The sequence below is a fragment of the Dermacentor silvarum genome, chromosome 7 (assembly GCF_013339745.2).
Source record: "Dermacentor silvarum isolate Dsil-2018 chromosome 7, BIME_Dsil_1.4, whole genome shotgun sequence".
Taxonomy (NCBI): Eukaryota; Metazoa; Arthropoda; class Arachnida; order Ixodida; family Ixodidae; genus Dermacentor; species Dermacentor silvarum.
The window spans coordinates 135,742,813-135,763,301 of NC_051160.1; the positions used below are offsets into that span (position 1 = coordinate 135,742,813).

A 20,489-nucleotide genomic window follows, 5' to 3' on the forward strand; every position below is an offset into this window, starting at 1 on the left:
GATCAACAAGAAGAAAGTAAGGGATATTCGAAATTATAACGTGGGAAAAATTGAGAAAGCCGTAAAATATCGACGCAGCATTAAATCAGTAAGAAGAAAACTAGGCATAGGACAATGCAAGATGTATGCACTGAAAGATAAGCATGGCAATATCATCAGCAATTTCGATGACATAGTAAAAGCAGCAGAAGAATTCTATACTGACCTGTACAGCAGCCAAAACAGACAAGCTACTTTCATTCGAAATAGTGATGAATCGGATACAGAAGCTCCTTCTATAACTAGCGATGAAGTTAGAAGGGCCTTGAAAGACAGGACCAGTGCAAAAGCCCGTGGAGAAGATCGAATAACAGTAGAGTTAATCAAAGATGGAGGAGATATCATGCTTGAAAAGCTTGCGGCCCTTTATACACAATGCCTCACAACTTCAAGTGTACCAGAGAGCTGGAAGAAGGCCAACATTATACTTATCCATAAGAAGGGAGACGTTAAAGAATTGAAGAATTACAGACCCATTAGCTTGCTTTCAGTATTGTATAAAATATTCACCAAGATAATTTCCAATAGAATCAGGACAACACTTGACTTCAGTCAACCAAGAGAACAGGCTGGCTTCAGGAAGGGATATTCTACGATGGACCATATCCATGCCATCAATCAGGTAATCGAGAAAATCTGCGGAGTACAATCAACCTCTCTATATGGCTTTCATAGATTATGAAAAGGCATTCGATTCAGTAGAGATACCAGCAGTCATAGAGGCATTGCGTAATCAAGGAGTAGAGGAGGCATACGTGAATATCTTAGCAAATATCTACAAGGATTCCACAGCTACCTTGGTTCTCCACAAGAAAAGTAGAAAGATACCTATCAAGAAAGGGGTCAGGCAAGGAGACACAATCTCTCCAATGCTATTCACTGCATGCTTAGAAGAAGTATTCAAGCTCTTAGACTGGGAAGGATTAGGAGTGAGGATCGACGGCGAATATCTCAGCAACCTTCGGTTTGCAAATGACATTGTCCTATTGAGCAACAATGGAGAGGAATTACCACAAACGATTGAGGACCTTCATCGAGAAAGTGCAAGAATTGGGTTGAAGATGAATATGCAGAAGACAAAGATAATGTTCAATAGCCTGGCAAGGGAACAAGAATTCAGGATTGCCAGTCAGCCTCTAGAGTCTGTAAAGGAATATGTTTATCTAGGTCAATTACTCACAGGGGACCCTGATCATGAGAAGGAAATTTACAGAAGAATAAAATTGGGTTGGAGTGCATACGGCAGGCATTCTCAAATCCTGACTGGGAGCTTACCACTGTCGTTGAAAAGAAAAGTGTACAATCATTGCATTCTACCGGTGCTAACATATGGGGCAGAAACTTGGAAGTTAACAAAGAAGATCGAGAACAAATTAAGGACCGCACAAAGAGGCATGGAATGAAAAATCTTAGGAATATAACGTTAAGAGACAGGAAGAGAGCGGTGTGGATCAGAGAACAAACGGGGGTAGACGATATTCTAGTTGACATTAAGCGGAAGAAATGGAGTTGGGCAGGCCATGTATTGCATAGGATGGATAGCCGGTGGACCATTAGGGTAACACAATGGATACCAAGAGAAGGCAAGCGCAGTCGAGGTCGGCAGAAAACCAGATGGGATGATGAAGTTAGGAAATTTGCAGGCGCAAGTTGGAATACGCTAGCGCAAGATAGGGGTGATTGGAGATCGCAGGGAGAGACCTTCGTCCTGCAGTGGACATAAAATATAGGCTGACCATGATGATGATGATGATGAGTAGCGCTCATCCGCGTCTATCATGTCTTCGTGTGTGTTTGTGTGTGTACTTATTTGCGCTATATCTGAAAGCAGCTATGTTAGACAAACTAGCCCGACAAGCGGTCCTTCTGATGGGTAACCTAAGCGGGGCAAAACCTTACTACCTGTGCTTGTGCGGCATAGTCTCTCTCTTTGTCTCATGAGAACGGCTGCTCTTAACTCTTCAAATGTGTTGTACATTCGTAGAGCTCTCACCCTCTCGTTTGCGGCATTGGTAGGAAGCCCAAGTGCTGCCTTACACGCGCCACGTATTATTAGGTCGATTTATTTAGTTTCGGACGAAGTTAGCTCTTGATATGGTAGCCCGTATGGTATTTTGCTATAAATAAAAACTTGGACTCGTCTTCTAGTTTAATGTTTGTGGAACCCTTTGCCTTTCTTTGTAATTCTAGTTATTAGTCTACCAACGCCCTTCGCGCTTGACTTGAGAATCGCGATGGTGTGAGTGGCTCAATTAATTCTTTGTAACCATAGTGCTAGTATTGTGATCGTATTTCTCTCTGGTAACGCCTGGTCCCCCATTTTTAGGTGGATGGCCGGTTTGTTTCTGTAGTTACGCCCATGGAGCCGAATAAACTCAGATTTTTCCGGAGCGCATTGCATGCCGTTTTGTTCTCAGCAGTCCTTCAACGAGACTATAGCCTCTTGTACAGTTTGATCTTTTTGTCCTAACGAGCCATTGTAGGTCCATAAGGGGACGCCATAAGCGTATAACGCGAAGCTAAAGTGGTTGTTTTTCGGTAGTTGTCGTGCCAAGCGGTTCCTTCGACATTGATTAGAAGAGGCGAGAGGATGGCACCGTGTAGAGTGCCTCATTTAGGCATTAGGAGTTTGGGGGATCGAATATTTTCCATACCTATTGCGGCCTTACGGTCAGTGAAAGAGCGGATGTAATTATGAACCTTAATTCCACAGCACATTCTTTCGGGCTCTTCAATTATTAGGGCATGAGAAATTATGTCAAAAGCGCTTTTTAAATCGAGTGCTGCTATGATGCTCTCTCCACCTGTAGGAATGTTTTGCAGCACGTCATCCCGTAGTCTCATGAATGTCTTGTGTAGAAAAATGCTGTCTAAAGCCGTATATGTTGTGGTGCGAGAGAAGTTCGTGCCCTTCGATATAGTTAGTGAGCCTGGTATGCAGAACCTTTTCGAAACGTTTGCCTAAGCAAGAGGTTAGAGATACTGGCCTGATATTCTGCAGTGTTCTTGCTTTTCTTGTTGATGTATTATGATGATGATCGCTTTTTTCCATTGCTTAGGAAGTTCCCCCGTTTCCGGTTAGTCGGTCTAGTTGTTGATCACTCATGTTTTTTAACATAGCATTCGTGATGGCGTGCTCGCCTGGGGCTGAGCTACGTTTTAAGGCTACAGCGACGGCATATACTTCTTGTCTCGTTATGGGTGCATCAAGGTTCGGCTTTTCCAATCCTGTGTACTGTCTGTTATCTGTGCTACCTCCTCCTGTTCCTGTTCCTCCTGTCTGCCAGGGTTTGGGTCACTGATGCGTCATCCCCCTTAAATTCGGCTAGCAATGTGCGTAATGCTCTAGTAGTGACTGTTTTTGCATTGAATGGGTCAAGCATGCTCCGCAAAATTGGCCATGTCTTGGTCGTTGAGAGCGTTCCTCGCAACGAGTCACAAAATTCTATCCAATTGTTTTCTTGGAGTTCTGTAGCATACTTATTTGTTTGTTCTCTCAGTTCTTCTATTCTAGCTCGGAGCTTTCTGTTTAAACGCTGTCTCTTCCATCGCTTAGTTAGACTTCTCCTGCCTTTCCAAAGATAGATGAGGGGAGGATGCAGTACCAGTGTTTTTGCGCTTAGTGCGACGTGCTTGGTGTTAGTCTGGTATGCCTCCATCATTTCGTCTACCCGTTCTTCGTTTGTATGCTGAGGGGTCGGGTAATGGCTATATGGAGTCCAGTCTGTTTCCTTTTTTTTACGTTTACGAAAGGCTTTTGTTTTAATATTGGAGTCATAGTGGAGTAAATAATAATTTAATGGTCGCTTCCTAGATTTTCATCCAGGTTCCTCCAACGTCCCTGTTTTACGTTAAATGTAAAGATGAGGTCTGGGTACGTGTCTCGGCAAACGCTATTCAAAATCTGGTAGGGGCTAGGGGTAAGGTCTCTAGTTGCATATTATATTTCTCCAGTGCTTCTACTAGGTTTCTACCCTTTTTGTATTTGTCCTCTAACCCCCGTTGGTGTGAGGGGCGTTAAAAATCCCGACTAAAATAAACCTATCTTTTTTCTTTGATGTCCAAGTACCCATTCAAGCATTTCGGGAAACGCAGTCTGTCGTTCTTTCGGTGGCCAGTACACGTTGCCAATAAACGTTTTCGTTTTTCCCTCTTTTAGTGCGTAACTCGATCAAATGGTGCTCCGTTGAGCATTGGGGATAGCAGAGGTCAGTCACTGGCTGCGATAGCTTTGTGCACCAGCGTCGCCACTCTAGGAAATAGACGATTTTGAAGAGTGTAGTAATCTCTAAACTTAACTACCCCCTTCCATACTTCCTGTAGACAAATGACGTCCGGTTGAGTAATGGCGACGTCTAAATATGCTTGTAGCGCTGCCGCTCTTTTCGGAAAAGAGCGGCAGTTACATTGCCATATCTCAGCAGTGTCGTGGTTTTGGTTGTTTTACTGACCATGGTTAGCTATGATTTCGATATGCGTCACATCGGGAACAGCCCCGCCTTCGACCTTCCTCGCCGTCGGTGCTCCGGGGTTACTACTAGTTCTTTTACGCAGCGTTTGCTGCAGCTTAGACATTTGTTCATCGACATAATGTTTGAAATAATGTTTGCAGTACTGCACCTCAGCAAATAATTGCTATTAAAAAGTTTGAAACGCTGAATTTGTTGTACTACTCTACTCATCATTCTTTTGACGTTGATAATCGTTGTTTGTTGGGTTGCAGGCTTATTTCCTTGTGCTGGTTTAGCTTGCCCAATTTTGGTATTCTGAAACTGGGCCTTCAGTGCTGCCATCTCGATTTTATGTTCATCTACTCTTGATTTAAGTTAACGATTTCCAGAACGGATTCTTTCGTACTTAAGGTTCGCGGTGGAGCCCCCTTTTGTGCCGCTCCCACCCAGCTCACCTTGTATTGGGTCGAGTCTCCCGCGGCCGCTGAAGTGCTTGATGGAGATTGGGACGAATTGCGGTGGGCCCTGGTGGCGGAATGGTCGGATAGTCATTGCTCTTGATGCTTCTTTCTTGTGATCCTGATATTCGCATTTGAGGTTGCGACGTTGGAATTTCCTCTTGACTCCGCAGCTGAGGCCAGTCGTCGTCGTCCGTATGGTCTGTATCATACCGTCTCGGTTTTGGCGACGATAACTTTATCGTTTTGTCCGGCGTGTTGCTTGCCATCCGGTTTTGTTATTGTGGCTGGCTGTCCCTGAGGTGCCAGCTTGAAACAATGTTTACATTATTTGCCCCGTGAGATGCTTTTCGCCTAAGGTGGCGCAGACAGGGTTGCAGTCGTGGTCTGTTTGGGAGTCCCTAGTGCCGCAGTTGTGACATACTGGCAGGCGGGGGCTCGGCCATACGTCCGATCTGTGGCAAGTTTGCTTGCAGGTCTTGCAAAATTGTATAGTATTCTTGTAAGGAAAGGAGGGAAGCTTCTCTCTCGTGTAATAGATGTATCGCGGTATGATTGGGCCATAGGAGGCAATTACCGCTATTTTCGTCTCCCCCAACATCGTAGCTATTAGTACGTCGACGCCTCGCGTGCTAATACGTAGCTTGGCTAGCATGGTTTAAGGGCGTCTTTGAGGATTGAAGCCATGTATAATTCCTTTCTTTGTGTCGTCGCCTACTGCTGCGTACGCAGTCACTACGTGCAGGCGACCGTTTAAGGTGAGGCCCGTGATTCTTCTTGCTATATCAGCCACCTCTTCGGTAAGGGTTGAGATAATAAAGAATATTTGATAGTGGTTTCATCTCCGTAGGAACTGGTTTCCGTTCCTTTCCTTGGCAAGCGTTTATAACTGCATCCTGCTATCTAGGGCGCCGTGAACTTAGGGAGACCTTGGTGAGGGCACACGATCACTTTAAAGTCGTCCTTAAACAGTGGTGGAAGCCGTCTTGTCTTCGATTTATTTTTATTCGGTGGTTGTACCGGGGGCTTGGAATATGGTCCAAATGATTCGTAGCCCTCCTCGTTGAAAATATCCTTTTTGCCCACCGCCTTCTTTTGGCGCACGGTCAAAACCGTTTGCCAATCTCGGTCGTCGTCTTGGCATCAACGGGGTCCGCCAGTTTGTTTGATGCTTTGGAGGATGATGCCATTCCCGTTATCGGTTTCTTAGGATTCCATCTCATCTCGCTCCGAGTCCGAGAAGGTGGGTTGTGCGCTGGGTGCTTTCTTGGGGCCTGCTGCCTTGTTAATCGTCGTCGGTGGCGTTCGCGGCGCTTCCGCAGCTAGAGTCGACGGAAGCGTCGTCAAACGTTGCGGCCGTGTCGCCGACGCATTCCGCGTTCCAACAGCCACCGCCTCACAGCAGCCGTTCGCGTTCACACTTCACACACGTGTAGTGGGCCTGTTTGGGCTCATTACAAAGGTTTGGCGAAGTGCTCACTGGAAAGTTTGGTATCCAGTGTGCCCAGATGTTGCCAAAACTCGCGCACTGCTCGAAAATCCGCTCACAGAAAAAGGTCACTCTCAAAATGCGAAAAGAGCTGGAAGCCCATCCTGAGCGGACCGCTCTAGTCGATTCCACCTAGTGGTCTCCACTTCCCCCCTGAGCCCCAAAACAATGTACACGCCACCAAATTTTAATTTGACAAAGATGGATACATATAGGTTATTCAGTAGCGAAATTTTCGAGTTCATCGAATAAATTGATGCGTTGCAACCAAATACTAGTGACCATCCTTTGTTTATAAGTAACACTATAAGTAACGTTTACGCAAAGTTTAAAGTGCATCTGTTGCAACCTTTGCAATAAAGACCTATTCTTGAGTTCAAGAGCGTTAAGACTGTCTTTTTCGAGTAGCGCAAGTTTAGCCCGCTAACTGGACATAACGGCAATATCCGAGATAACAAATCTAGCGAACATGAGAGGAATGCTATGGCAAACGTATATGTTAAATTAAAGCCTATAGATTCAAATGAAATTTTGTAAATTGTTTATTAAGGCGAAAGCATAATATGTCTCAGGTGAGGTCTCCGTTTCAAGGCCGTTTCAAAACCGCGTCGTCGAAACGAAGTGGTCCTCTCAGAATCTGAGGTGATAATGCGCACAAAACTGCGATTAAGGGTGGAATAAGGATTAAGAAAGTGAATTGAAATGGTAATGGTCGTACAGATAGGTGAATAAGGTGAATTAAGAGTGAATAGATGTTGAATTAAAGGGGTTCAGTTGGGTGAAAGGAGTCAGACGATATGTAATGTTGAGAGCGAATGGGCTCAGGTAATGAAGAGCAAAAAATGCTGAATTAAGAATGAATGACGGTGAATCAAGTGGTGACCGGGTTAATCAATAGTTATGAAAATTAGAAACTTGGAGTACTAGAGCAAACCAAGTGTGATGAAAGTAAAACCGAGATAATAGAGTTAATGAATGTGAACCCGGCCGTTTTAGGGTGAATCAAGAGTGAATCAAGCGTGAATTAAGAGCTAATCAAGGGTCTATGGAGTAGGGGGGTGACTTGCAAAACCATATGTGAGATTTTAGTGTTCACATGAGATTGAGTCAGCCAAAAAAATGTTCTGAGTCACGGCTCGAGTTTGGTGAATGATAGTAAACGTGACTTGAAAAACATTGTGACTTGAAAAAATGACTAAATTGTGGTTTCAGAGTGCTGATGGTTCAGCAAAAAGAACTGCTGTGCCATGGTCCGAGTTTGGTGAATAAAGGACGACTTGAAAAAATGACGGCAAAATGTGGATTCGTAGGGATGATGCTCAGTTCAAAAATGTTACAGTTTCGCCCGAAAGGCGAAGCATCAATTGCGATAGCAAATTAGCAGAGAGCTATTCGGAGTAGGGATAGCAGTTTTATCAGCTGTATTAACTTGGACCTGCAGCAGCACCAGCAACGCGCAGAACTGCTGTCGACGCCGATCGCCGTTTTTCCTCGTTCGCACCGAACGAGCGCGGCGTTGGCGACTGTTGCAAGGGCCTCTGGGGGTGGCTTGGAGGTTTTCGGTGAGATCAGAACGGGAAACTCGTCGAGAAGCATCGGAAGTCTTTACTACCGTCCCGCCTCGCAACGTTTTATTGCGATAGCAATTATATGGCCACTCCAAAGCAGATTTCTGCCGTCGGCGTCGCCATCGTCGTCGCCGTCGCCGTCGCCGTGAGGTTCCGTATGACGTCAAAGGCGATGAAATTGTCGCCGCGCGCCGAACGCTGTATGTGCGAATGAAAGGGCGCGAGGGACGCGCGCTTTCACGGGGAGTGAACGCACGGCGGAGAACAAACGCGCGTTGTGCACCGTGCTCCCTTAAGGGCTGCAGAATTAGGCGTCTCTTTTCTTCTTTACAATCACCATATATGTAGAGCAAACGCGACTTCTTCAGACATGCGAAATGCCATGGGGGGAGGGGGGGTGGGGAAGGGAGGCGACGTTTAGCTGCGGCACAAAATGCCTATTTATAGAAAACCGTTGTGAGGCGAGAAGGTGGTAAAGACTTCCGACGCTGCTCGACGAGTGTCCCGTTCTGATCTCGTAGAAAACCTCCGAGCGGCCCCCAGATGCTCCGGCAACAGTCACCAACGCCGCGCGCGTTTTGTGCGAACGTGGGCAAAACGCCGACGGCGTCGACAACAGTTCTGTGTGTTGCCGGTGCTGCTGCATGTCCAAGTTTGTACAGCTGATAAAACTACTATCCTTATTCCGTATAGCTCTCTACAAATTTTCTACCGCAATTGATGGTTCGCCTTTCGGGTGAAACTGCGACAACTTTTTTTGTATAAATACGCATTTGCTGCCGCAGCTGAACGTCGCCTCCCCTCCCTGCCTCCCCCCCCCCCCCCCCCCCACGGCTTTTAGCTCGACGGACGAAGTCGCGTTTGCTCTCTATATATGGTGATTGTAAAGGAGGACGCTTAATTCTGCAGCCCTTCAGGGAGCACGGCGCAGAAAGCGCGTTTGTTCTCCGCCGTGCGTTCGCTCCCTGTGAAGCGCGAGTCCCTCACGCCCTTTCACTTGCACATACAGCGTCCGGCGCGCGGTGACGATTTCATCGCTTTTGGCGCTGAGCCGTGCTCCCTCAAGGGCTGCAGAAGATAGCGCCAACCTTTCCCTTTCCCTCAAGAACCACTTATCATCATCATCGCCGTTGACGCCATACGGAACCTCACGGTTACGGCGACGCCGACTGCAGAAATCCACTTTGAGTGTCCATATAATTGCTATCGCCTTAAAAAAAACTCGCCAACCCTTCCCCTGTCGAGAAACTCGGGGTAAGCGAAGCTTGCCGTGTGTGTACCTGACCTACTGCTTTTCCTCCCCTTTCCTACTACGTTTGCTTCTCTTTCGTACTACTTGTCCTTCCCTTTCCTCCTACTTTTCCTTCGAGTTCGTGCAACATTTCCTTCCGTTGCGTTGTACGATTCTCAGCTCGTCACTGTTGTCGCTTGCGTTCGACGTCTCGAGTTTGCTCGGTGGCATGGTTAGCAGCAGTCGCCCGCCGTTGCTGCTTGCGATTCTGCGAGATTAAATTGCTTCAAAATTAAAGCTGTCCGTCACGTAAGACAATGAATGGCTCATACCCCCCCCCCCCCCAGGCAATGCCTCATACCCCTGCAACGCGGCCTCCCCATTAGGGTGACAGAAGAGAAGTGAACGCTGGAATAATGAGCGGCAACTTCGCCAGCTGTGGTAGATGACGATGACGACGATGACGACGAACATGGGAGCAGTGGCACAAGTGCGTGCCGAGCTCGAGCACGAGCGCAACCCGAGGGGCGCCAACGAGCCAGCTGTGGAAGAAGACGATGACACTCCAGCCCATGCTGATGACGATACCGCGTATGTGTAATCCGACCCCGACACAAGTGAGCCTATAAAGCTTCGCATAAAGATGTGAACAAAGAAAATAGCAAAAAAAATTTCACAAAGTGCAAAAAGTGGGCGTCATGTTATTGATCTAGGGGCGCTCGGGCTTTCGCCTCCAAGTCGCCTTAGTTGTAGCATAGCGGACCCCTAGTAATGTTTTTAGCAAATGAATTAAGGCACTGTGCGGCCATTTTTTACAGCTCGCTTTGCAGTTCCCGTAACAAGTTTAGATTACCCAATGTTTTTATTTGCAGAAAATAAGCGCGATGTCACAAGTTATGTGTACACAAAGTTTGAAGTGTTTGGGTTCATTGAGGCCCTTGCAATAAAATTTGCATTGAAGCACTTCAGAGCCATAAAAGAAAGTTAAACCAGTGGTGCAAATTTTACCCCACTCTTTTGGTGCTACTGCAATTCCGCCAAAAGTAACCTAGCGAAATGTGAGGAAATATATGTGTATCAATATGCGAAGATCAATTGTGTCGAATATATACAGCTTTTGTAACAAAATATTTCGCAACTGCTTGAAAGCGTTAGATGACTATTTTACGCTGTGTTTCACGTACCCGAGGGAACATTTTGTCGAACGAATCATTGTCTTCTGGTCAAGTATGCAAAGACTGGCAGATCGGTAAGGTCGTAATTACCGTAATCGGTAAGGAATCGGTAAGGAACTCACCTCGTAATTAACAAACTATTTCACTAACAGGCATACCCTGCAAATTACTTGAGCTTGTTATAACTTATCATATCTACAGCAACCTTGAATCCAATAAAAATTTTCTGCTCTAATTAGCTTGCTTTCGGGAAGGCTACTCATGTGAAACGCAGGTATTATTGCGATAACAATTATGTGGACACTCCAGGCGGATTTTTGCCGTCGGCGTCGCCATAGCCGTCGGCGTCACCGTGTGCTTCCGTATAAGTCCAAGGGCGATAAAATCGTCGTCGCACGCCGTATGCTGTATGTGTGAGTGAAATAATGCGAGGGTGAACCGGCGATCACGGCTCAACCTCACGTCGACAAGGGCGGGAAGTATTGGCGCCGTCTTCCAGTCGCGCGCAACACTCCAGAGGGAGGGAAGGCTGGGAGGGGGGAGTGCGATCTATGCCGCGCGCCTGCCCGGACGGCTGCATCTTGAAACCCATCTGCGGGAGGGCAGAGTCCTCCTCGTGCTGTTTTCGCGTTCATGCGACCGACGGCACGAAGGTCAATTCGCTCGCTGCTGCTACTATGCTTACTGACTACACCGTTGTGACAGCGAGTTTCCGCGGTCGAGTGAGATGTATTCATGTTTTCCAGTGCGTGAGTGGCAACATACTTGTTAATTTTGTCATTACGCTAATATTTGCGAGTTTATACGGAAAATAAAGCTACTATCCTTACTTCGTATAGTTGTCCACTAGTTTGCTAACGCAATCGAGGCTTCGCCTTTCGGGCGAAACTCGAACTTTTTTTTTATATTCACGACTCTTCACTTTAACATGAACCTTCACTTTAATGAAACATCACCTTCACTTTACTGTAGGGAATAACTTTTCTGCTAGCATTTGCGATGGCACGTCCTGTGTCCCCCAAGGCAGTGTCTTCGGTCTGTTACTCTTTTTTAACTACATTAATCACGTGCCCGCTAACATAGCACCCGTATTTAGGTTGCTCGCTAACGAATGCATTCTCTACCGCAAGATTAAATGTTCCGATAACCATTATACTCTCCAAATGACTTTGACCTTACCTATAGTTAGTGCAAAATTTAGTGAATGTCCATAGCCGAATGTCCAAAATAATGTCGCCGTTTCGCCCGAAAGCCGAAGCATCGATTGCTATAGCAAATTAGTGGATATACGAAGTACGAATAGTAGTTTTATCGTCCGTATAAACTTGTAAACGTAGGCATACCAACTAAATTAGCAAGCATGGTGTCACGTGCGCACAAGCCAACATGAACGCATGTACTCGATGACTGCAGAACTTCGTTGTCAAAACGTTGAAGTCACTTAACGCGGCAGTAGCAACGAGTGATTTATTACACAACTCAAATTCCTATTGCAACTCCTGGAAGTAAACTTCGTCGGAAATAAGGTCCAGATTCTTTAGGGTCGTGCAAAGCTGCCAGGCTTTTGTATGTGACCTTTGTCTAGTGAACTATATTTAGCATACTTGTGAGGTGACTTTATATTCCAGCGTTTATGTCACCTTTTTGTTGAATTGTTTTATGTGAATTTATGTGAGATGGCTTTACATTGACGTAGGCTGTACGTGATCTTTGTTGTTAGTTGTCATTACTTCATTTATACAGGACTTCAAGCTTCACATTTCCTTTAGTTTAGTATCTATTCGTTTAATGTAAGAATGAGTAGCCGGCCCTTCCTGATGCAGCAAATAGCTTCTGAGTAATATGCGATAAAAAATAGGCTTTATTTCAGCCTACTTTCGACCACTTCAAAAGGCACTCTTATTTCCAATTGGATGTATCGGTTGTATTTTGTATAAAAGGTACAGTAGGATACAACGGAAGGGTATATTACTACCAGTTCAAAAAATATGAAATGTTTAACGTTTTATCATTGCCACAATTTTTTTTCCCATAGGATATTTACCACTGCAGAAGAATATAATGGCGTGAGCGTAGCGAAAGCTGTCCGTAGCTTTTCTGTAGGAATAACTTGTCGCTTAGCGGGCTAATAGGTTTAAGAGACATTATGAAATCAGAGTCCGGGGCCCAACAAAAAAAAATGTGTTAGTGCTCGACTAACTGAAAGTGCAGGACTCACTCGTCAAAAAGGGATTTCGGGACCGCAGTCCCAATGACGTTCTGGCTCTTCAACTATTCGTACGAGCAAAATGCCAGCAACTCTTCATAATGGACAATAGCGAAGGTGACAAGCGCGTGGGAAGCATCTCTTACGAACGAAAAGCAACGCGGATCCAGTCATAGGTTATTACGCTCCTCTTTGAGAAGTAAAGCAAGTACATTTGGATAAAATTGGCCACAAAGGTAGTCAACCTGAAGAGTTTTGAAAACAATAAAGCGTAAATACGCCGGTTGCTTACCGAATAAGGTTATCCATTTTCTTCGTTATTTTGTCCATTTTTGCATTGCTTGTGAACGGAAGACAGTAGAGCAGATTTCGGATAATGCTTGGTGAGAATTGAATGAGCACACCGCCGAACGTTGTTCTTATCTTGTCAAGAATGGTGGTCACCTTAAGCAAAGCTGCGTCCCCACCGGGAAGGCCTTTGGGGTAAAAGAAGGACAAGATGTTGTTGGTCACGCAGGAACAGATGAGCGGGCGAATGTCCACAGGCTGACCCTTTGTATGGTCTATCCTTGCCTTAAGTTGATGGAAGTCTTCCTGCAACACGGAAGAATATAAGACTACGCTTTACTATTGTACTAATCTTTATTCACTACGATCCACTTCTCCATAAAAAAGGAAAGAAGCAACTTTTTCACCAGTTTTCCTAAGTAAACCAGCGGCATTTCTCTGTGAAGGGCTTGTGTTTTAGCACAACTGTAATTGAATACTAATGTAGCGTTTTGAACTTTCCCCTTTTCTTGCAGTATTTGAGGGCTTTGGACCCCCAAAATCTCATAAAAATATTCGCACGCCTCGGAGTGCCCCACTAAGTTTGCCATCATAGCTTTTCCCCAGACCAGTATCGTTTTTGTTTACCAGAAAGTGTGCGTCCTGACGTCATGCGACGTGAGATGGCCACGTGGGAGCAGGATATCGCGACGTTTAGGCACTTCCTCTGGCTCGCTCGGCTCGCTCGGTGGGGTGTGCTGTTATGCTGCTGCATCGGGTAGTGACATCACAATGAGTAGTGACATGGTAGACGACTGATCAAGCCGGAGCTAATACCGAGGTATCACAATGCCCGCCTCCCACATGACCGAACACACACCCTTCCTGGATACAAAAATGATACTGGTTCGGAGAAAAGCTGTGATGGTAAATTTGGGTGCACTGATACATGTAAGCACCTTTTCTATAGTTCCTATATCGAGGGCTTTCATTTACCCCAAAAATTTTAAAGTGGAAACTGTTATACTAGTCGTCGTTATGATACGTAGCAACAAAAAGGCTGTATCGGGAAGCGTTGCGCGTACAAACGGACAAACACAGGAAAAAGACGTGAACGGATAGAGCGCAAACTTTCAACTGGTTTTTTATTTGTGTAGAAGCCACATTATGTAGACTGCTTTGACACGTGCCCGAAAATGAAGGGGGGAAGGGAGAAGGAGGGGGAGGGTTGCAAATCACGCCCACCTCAATTCAACAGCAGCTGCGCAGAAAATTATTTTCCGCTCGATACAGGGTAACAGAAGTGTCACTTATGCAAGTATCGCCTTTTTTCTTGATATAGAAGGCTTCTAAAAGTTCTCGGGAAGTTTTGTCGTTACTCCTGCCTAAAACCTTAATGCTATGGAACATAGGCACACAACCTTTGCATGCAATGCAATGAGCGGGCAAGTGCGCTCCTTCTCTTTTTTTGATTGACAAGGCATGCTCCCCCGCGCATTCATTCACGCAGCGCCCTGTTTGGCCCACATATACCCGTCCACATTTGAGCGGGATTTGGTAAACAACGCCCGTGGCACACTTCACGTACGGTTCGGCATGCTTCACTCCGCAACCGCTTCCCCGAAGTCCTCCATTGATCCTCGGGCATAACCCAGATAGCTTTTTTGGAGCGGAAAAAACCACCGGGACGCCATGTCTGTTGGCCACTTTTTTATGTTGTGGGCGACTTTGTGCATATATGGCACGACCGTGGTCTTCTTTCTGAGCAGGCGCTCAGTGCTGCTGCCACGTTTTTCTTGTTTTACCTTCTTAAGAAGTTTCTCGGCCACAGCCGTGATGACCTCGCAGGGGAAGCCGGCTGAATTCAGCCTGTTAATCTGATTGTAGAAGCTGTCATGCATTGCATGCGGACAAGACTTTGTGAGAGCAGATTCCAGGCACGAGTTTGCAATCGCCCTCTTAACTATCTTCGAATGCGCAGAATCATATGGAAGAAGCTCTTTCTGTGCTCGTGGAGCGTAATGCCAGCAGATATGATGCAAGCCTATCTGTAATTTAATATCTAAAAACTGCAACAAACCATTAGTTGGCAGTTCGTGGGTAAAAGTCAAACCATTGCCATATTGTCTAAAAAGCGTTAAAATACTATTCACAGAATCCGTGTTGGTCAAGGTTATTTGTTTGGATAAAACAATTAAAAAATCGTCGACATACCTAAAAGCCTTGAGTACCCCTTGGTTAGAAAATTCATGATTGAGGGTATTGTCAATAGCAGCTAAAAATATATCACATAGGATCGGGGCGACACAGGAACCGATACAAATACCTTTCCTTTGAATGTAAAAGTCATCGTTAAAAGATATAAAGGTGGCCTGCAAATAAAATTCGAGGATGGACATGGAGCTGTCTACAGCAACCCCAGCGGAGTTTTGAAATGCTATTTCGCCATTCCTTTCAATGCATTCTCTGACGGCAACAAACAATTTATCATGAGGTACCGAATAAAACAAGTCCTCCACATCAACAGAAAATACGTAGTTAACAAGATCATTTGACTTCAAAAAATGCACAACATCACCAGAGTTCTTTGTGGCGAATGGGTCTTCAACCTGTAACGCACTCAAATGTTTCTGCAAGTACTGGCTAATTAGGAATTGCCATGAGCCCTTCTCACTGACAATTGTTCTGAACGGCACAGAGTCCTTGTGGGTTTTTGCAGTAAAGAAAACTGAAAGCGCTTTCTTTTTGCAGTTAGTTATCGAACTTGCAAGCTTAGTCAATTCATTATCCCTGCAAAGAGCTGCAGCTTTGCTCTTGATTCTTGTGGCACTCGGTTTTACACGAACAAAGTTCTTAGCAATAGCTTGACCTGCCTTTTGGTTGAATTCTTCTTCTCGTAAGACGACGAATCCTCCATTCTTATCAGCCTGCAGTAATCGCAGATTGTTTTGCTTGAAGAACAAAACTACGCTTCTAGTCGGGTCTTTCGAGTGCTTGGTGGACGTCGTGTTTACCGTTTTTGTAAGGGCTTCTACAACTTCTAGAAGGCATCTTTCACGTCCTTCTGTGTCAGCCTTGCTTGAAACTCGCCGGTTCAGCGCTAGTAAGTCGTGGGCAGGAACCGAAGGTTCATAACTGTACTTTGGGCCCTTGTTAAGTATGCATGCAACTTCCTCGGGCAGCACTACGTCTCCCAGGACTATGAATCCTTTTGGCTCCTCCTTCTTGCTCGTTGGTCTAGTATGGGCGAGGACCTGGTGAAACACCGCGCCCACCAAAATTCAGTCATCTGGGCAGCAAATCGTCTGGCAGACCGTAGCTTGGTTTCCGCTAGCCAAGCCGGGTCAGAGGCATAGCAAAGCGATCGTAGAAGATCTTGGAACCTTCGCACCTGGCGCCACAGTTCCGATCTTAAATATCTGCATATGCGCCTCAAAAGGTCCACTCGCGGTTTGAGGCAGCCAAACATTGCACTTACATCTTCTGGTATGATTCTCTTTCGCAGGCAGTAGGCGATGTACCTGGCGCGACAGGTTGAGCTGATGATGAGGTTGACACAGGCGTTGATTTGCAAAGGTGTAGGAGAAACATTCATAAAAGGGCCCTCTGTGTTAGACAGGTAGTTTAGAAGAACTTCTTGCTGGGCGAGTTGGTGCATAGCTGTATCGGGAAGCGTTGCGCGTACAAACGGACAAACACAGGAAAAAGACGTGAACGGATAGAGCGCAAACTTTCAACTGGTTTTTTATTTGTGTAGAAGCCACATTATGTCGACTGCTTTGACACGTGCCCGAAAATGAAGGGGGGAAGGGAGAAGGAGGGGGAGGGTTATGTACAGTTATGAACCTTCGGTTCCTGCCCACGACTTACTAGCGCTGAACCGGCGAGTTTCAAGCAAGGCTGACACAGAAGGACGTGAAAGATGCCTTCTAGAAGGTGTAGAAGCCCTTACAAAAACGGTAAACACGACGTCCACCAAGCACTCGAAAGACCCGACTAGAAGCGTAGTTTTGTTCTTCAAGCAAAACAATCTGCGATTACTGCAGGCTGATAAGAATGGAGGATTCGTTGTCTTACGAGAAGAAGAATTCAACCAAAAGGCAGGTCAAGCTATTGCTAAGAACTTTGTTCGTGTAAAACCGAGTGCCACAAGAATCAAGAGCAAAGCTGCAGCTCTTTGCAGGGATAATGAATTGACTAAGCTTGCAAGTTCGATAACTAACTGCAAAAAGAAAGCGCTTTCAGTTTTCTTTACTGCAAAAACCCACAAGGACTCTGTGCCGTTCAGAACAATTGTCAGTGAGAAGGGCTCATGGCAATTCCTAATTAGCCAGTACTTGCAGAAACATTTGAGTGCGTTACAGGTTGAAGACCCATTCGCCACAAAGAACTCTGGTGATGTTGAGCATTTTTTGAAGTCAAATGATCTTGTTAACTACGTATTTTCTGTTGATGTGGAGGACTTGTTTTATTCGGTACCTCATGATAAATTGTTTGTTGCCGTCAGAGAATGCATTGAAAGGAATGGCGAAATAGCATTTCAAAACTCCGCTGGGGTTGCTGTAGACAGCTTCATGTCCATCCTCGAATTTTATTTGCAGGCCACCTTTATATCTTTTAACGATGACTTTTACATTCAAAGGAAAGGTATTTGTATCGGTTCCTGTGTCGCCCCGATCCTATGTGATATATTTTTAGCTGCTATTGACAATACCCTCAATCATGAATTTTCTAACCAAGGGGTACTCAAGGCTTTTAGGTATGTCGACGATTTTTTAATTGTTTTATCCAAACAAATAACCTTGACCAACACGGATTCTGTGAATAGTATTTTAACGCTTTTTAGACAATATGGCAATGGTTTGACTTTTACCCACGAACTGCCAACTAATGGTTTGTTGCAGTTTTTAGATATTAAATTACAGATAGGCTTGCATCATATCTGCTGGCATTACGCTCCACGAGCACAGAAAGAGCTTCTTCCATATGATTCTGCGCATTCGAAGATAGTTAAGAGGGCGATTGCAAACTCGTGCCTGGAATCTGCTCTCACAAAGTCTTGTCCGCATGCAATGCATGACAGCTTCTACAATCAGATTAACAGGCTGAATTCAGCCGGCTTCCCCTGCGAGGTCATCACGGCTGTGGCCGAGAAACTTCTTAAGAAGGTAAAACAAGAAAAACGTGGCAGCAGCGCTGAGCGCCTGCTCAGAAAGAAGACCACGGTCGTGCCATATATGCACAAAGTCGCCCACAACATAAAAAAGTGGCCAACAGACATGGCGTCCCGGTGGTTTTTTCCGCTCCAAAAAAGCTATCTGGGTTATGCCCGAGGATCAATGGAGGACTTCGGGGAAGCGGTTGCGGAGTGAAGCATGCCGAACCGTACGTGAAGTGTGCCACGGGCGTTGTTTACCAAATCCCGCTCAAATGTGGACGGGTATATGTGGGCCAAACAGGGCGCTGCGTGAATGAATGCGCGGGGGAGCATGCCTTGTCAATCAAAAAAAGAGAAGGAGCGCACTTGCCCGCTCATTGCATTGCATGCAAAGGTTGTGTGCCTATGTTCCATAGCATTAAGGTTTTAGGCAGGAGTAACGACAAAACTTCCCGAGAACTTTTAGAAGCCTTCTATATCAAAAAAAAGGCGATACTTGCATAAGTGACACTTCTGTTACCCTGTATCGAGCGGAAAATAATTTTCTGCGCAGCTGCTGTTGAATTGAGGTGGGCGTGATTTGCAACCCTCCCCCTCCTTCTCCCTTCCCCCCTTCATTTTCGGGCACGTGTCAAAGCAGTCTACATAATGTGGCTTCTGCACAAATAAAAAACCAGTTGAAAGTTTGCGCTCTATCCGTTCACGTCTTTTTCCTGTGTTTGTCCGTTTGTACGCGCAATGCTTCCCGATACAGCTATGCACCAACTCGCCCAGCAAGAAGTTCTTCTAAACAAAAAGGCTGCATGCTATATCCGAATCACGAGCATGCGGGTTGTACATGGCGAACATGATGCCGCACTATTTGGCGTTGAGGTACGGGCAGCGAATTCCAGGACAAAGCTACACCAGTATTTCTCCTATTAATGCAAGCCAAGCCTCTAATGATTATATGACTTAATAGTGCACGTGCTGTAGCTTGTCATATTGTAAGGAAGGAAACACTCCTCAGTGCAGTAGATTTGTCGTGTGCAATTTTCACTGATAGTAACGAGCTTTGAGGCATTTGTATATGCATAAGGTAGCGGTGCATGGTGTTAGGATAGACATGTTACCCCGCCATGCTGTGTTCAATTTGGCTGAGCTGCTTGCACGATGAACGTCATTGTTTCTCTGCCTAAAATTTCTCTTTGTAAAAGTGTACTCTGAACTGCGAAAGCTCTCAGGAACAGCACTCCAACATATTTTGCATAATATCCCCTTCAGTCACGAATTATGATAGACTTTCGATAAATGTATGAAATTTACAAATATGTATGCCAAGGTACTGCATGCTCCATTGAAAGCAAATCTAGGTAGTGGAAGGACTCCTTGTGCATATTATGATGACTCATTATAATTATAGAGTTATCGAATATCTGCTTAGTGATCAGTCAGTCATACTAAGTTTCTTCATAAAATAAATTTAGTAAACCGCTCGAATTACATACACAATTTAATTATTCGCTGCAAGCATTACTAGAAAGGAAAAAAAGTTATTTCACAGCTGCTACCAAACCGCTTCACGTCGAACAGCCCGTCAAACACGGTAGTGCCTTCACCAAAGCGGTCGTCTATAGTGACACATTGCACTCAGAAATAAAATGGAGGTGCGTTAGGTAAGCGGAATTTTCAAGTTACTATAAGCTTAATGTTCGCGATCTATTCCTTGACACCACTGCAGAGAAATTGCGAAAATAAGTCGCGTACACAAATGTGTACGCCGTGACTGAAGGGGATATTTCTCATGACCATGGCTCGTTTTCACTTGAGCTAGCCAACCCTGACAGGTGTTAGTATTGCCAGTGTGCGTATAAGCAAACATGACATTATATTTATTGACAGGTGCGATTAATCGTGGAGATTACTCGTGAAGTGCACTTTCCAATGGGTCTTTCACTGCCCTATCAGTGAAATAATCAGCTTATGGAAAATTTGATTTCTCGCTTCTTCTTTTGTTAGCCTTCATTCCTACAAATATTTGTACTAAGAATTTTTGAGGGCTCGGCTTTAGTGAGATTGACATTATTTGGGAACTTTACACATTTTGCGGTATGTTTTTATGTAACCTCTTGCACGCCACGGCTTGGACCACGGGGTACGCGCCACATGATCTGTGCCCTAAGTGACAACTCTGACAAAGGGGTCCGTGAAACTGGGTATGAGCCATTCCAAACTGGGTCCGTGAAACTGGGTATGAAAATTTTTCTAAGATTCTTGAAACACCTAGAATGGCTAGGTGCGATAATGGGAAAAACACATTTATTGGAAAATATTCTGTTGCTAACCGCTATCAAACCCACGTCACACGCCTTCCTGGAAGCCCGACGCTTCACGCTGCGCCACGAATGGGTGTTGGCAGCGAGAGAACAATTCTCAGCATTCGCGCGCACCGGTGCAGCACGCATCTT

General features: G+C 45.4%; 2 protein-coding genes across 3 annotated transcripts in view; both read right to left on the minus strand.

Moving 5' to 3' along the window:
* Positions 1 to 20,489, minus strand: part of LOC119458471 (3-oxoacyl-[acyl-carrier-protein] reductase FabG) — a 463,543-nt gene that overhangs the window by 136,559 nt on the left and 306,495 nt on the right. The gene's annotated exons all lie outside the window — the stretch shown is intronic.
* Positions 1 to 20,489, minus strand: part of LOC125946981 (cytochrome P450 2C8-like) — a 96,671-nt gene that overhangs the window by 35,337 nt on the left and 40,845 nt on the right. The window contains exon 4 of the mRNA XM_049671237.1: positions 12,910 to 13,211. Coding sequence (XP_049527194.1) covers positions 12,910 to 13,211 — 302 coding nt within the window. The remainder of the gene's footprint in view (positions 1 to 12,909; positions 13,212 to 20,489) is intronic.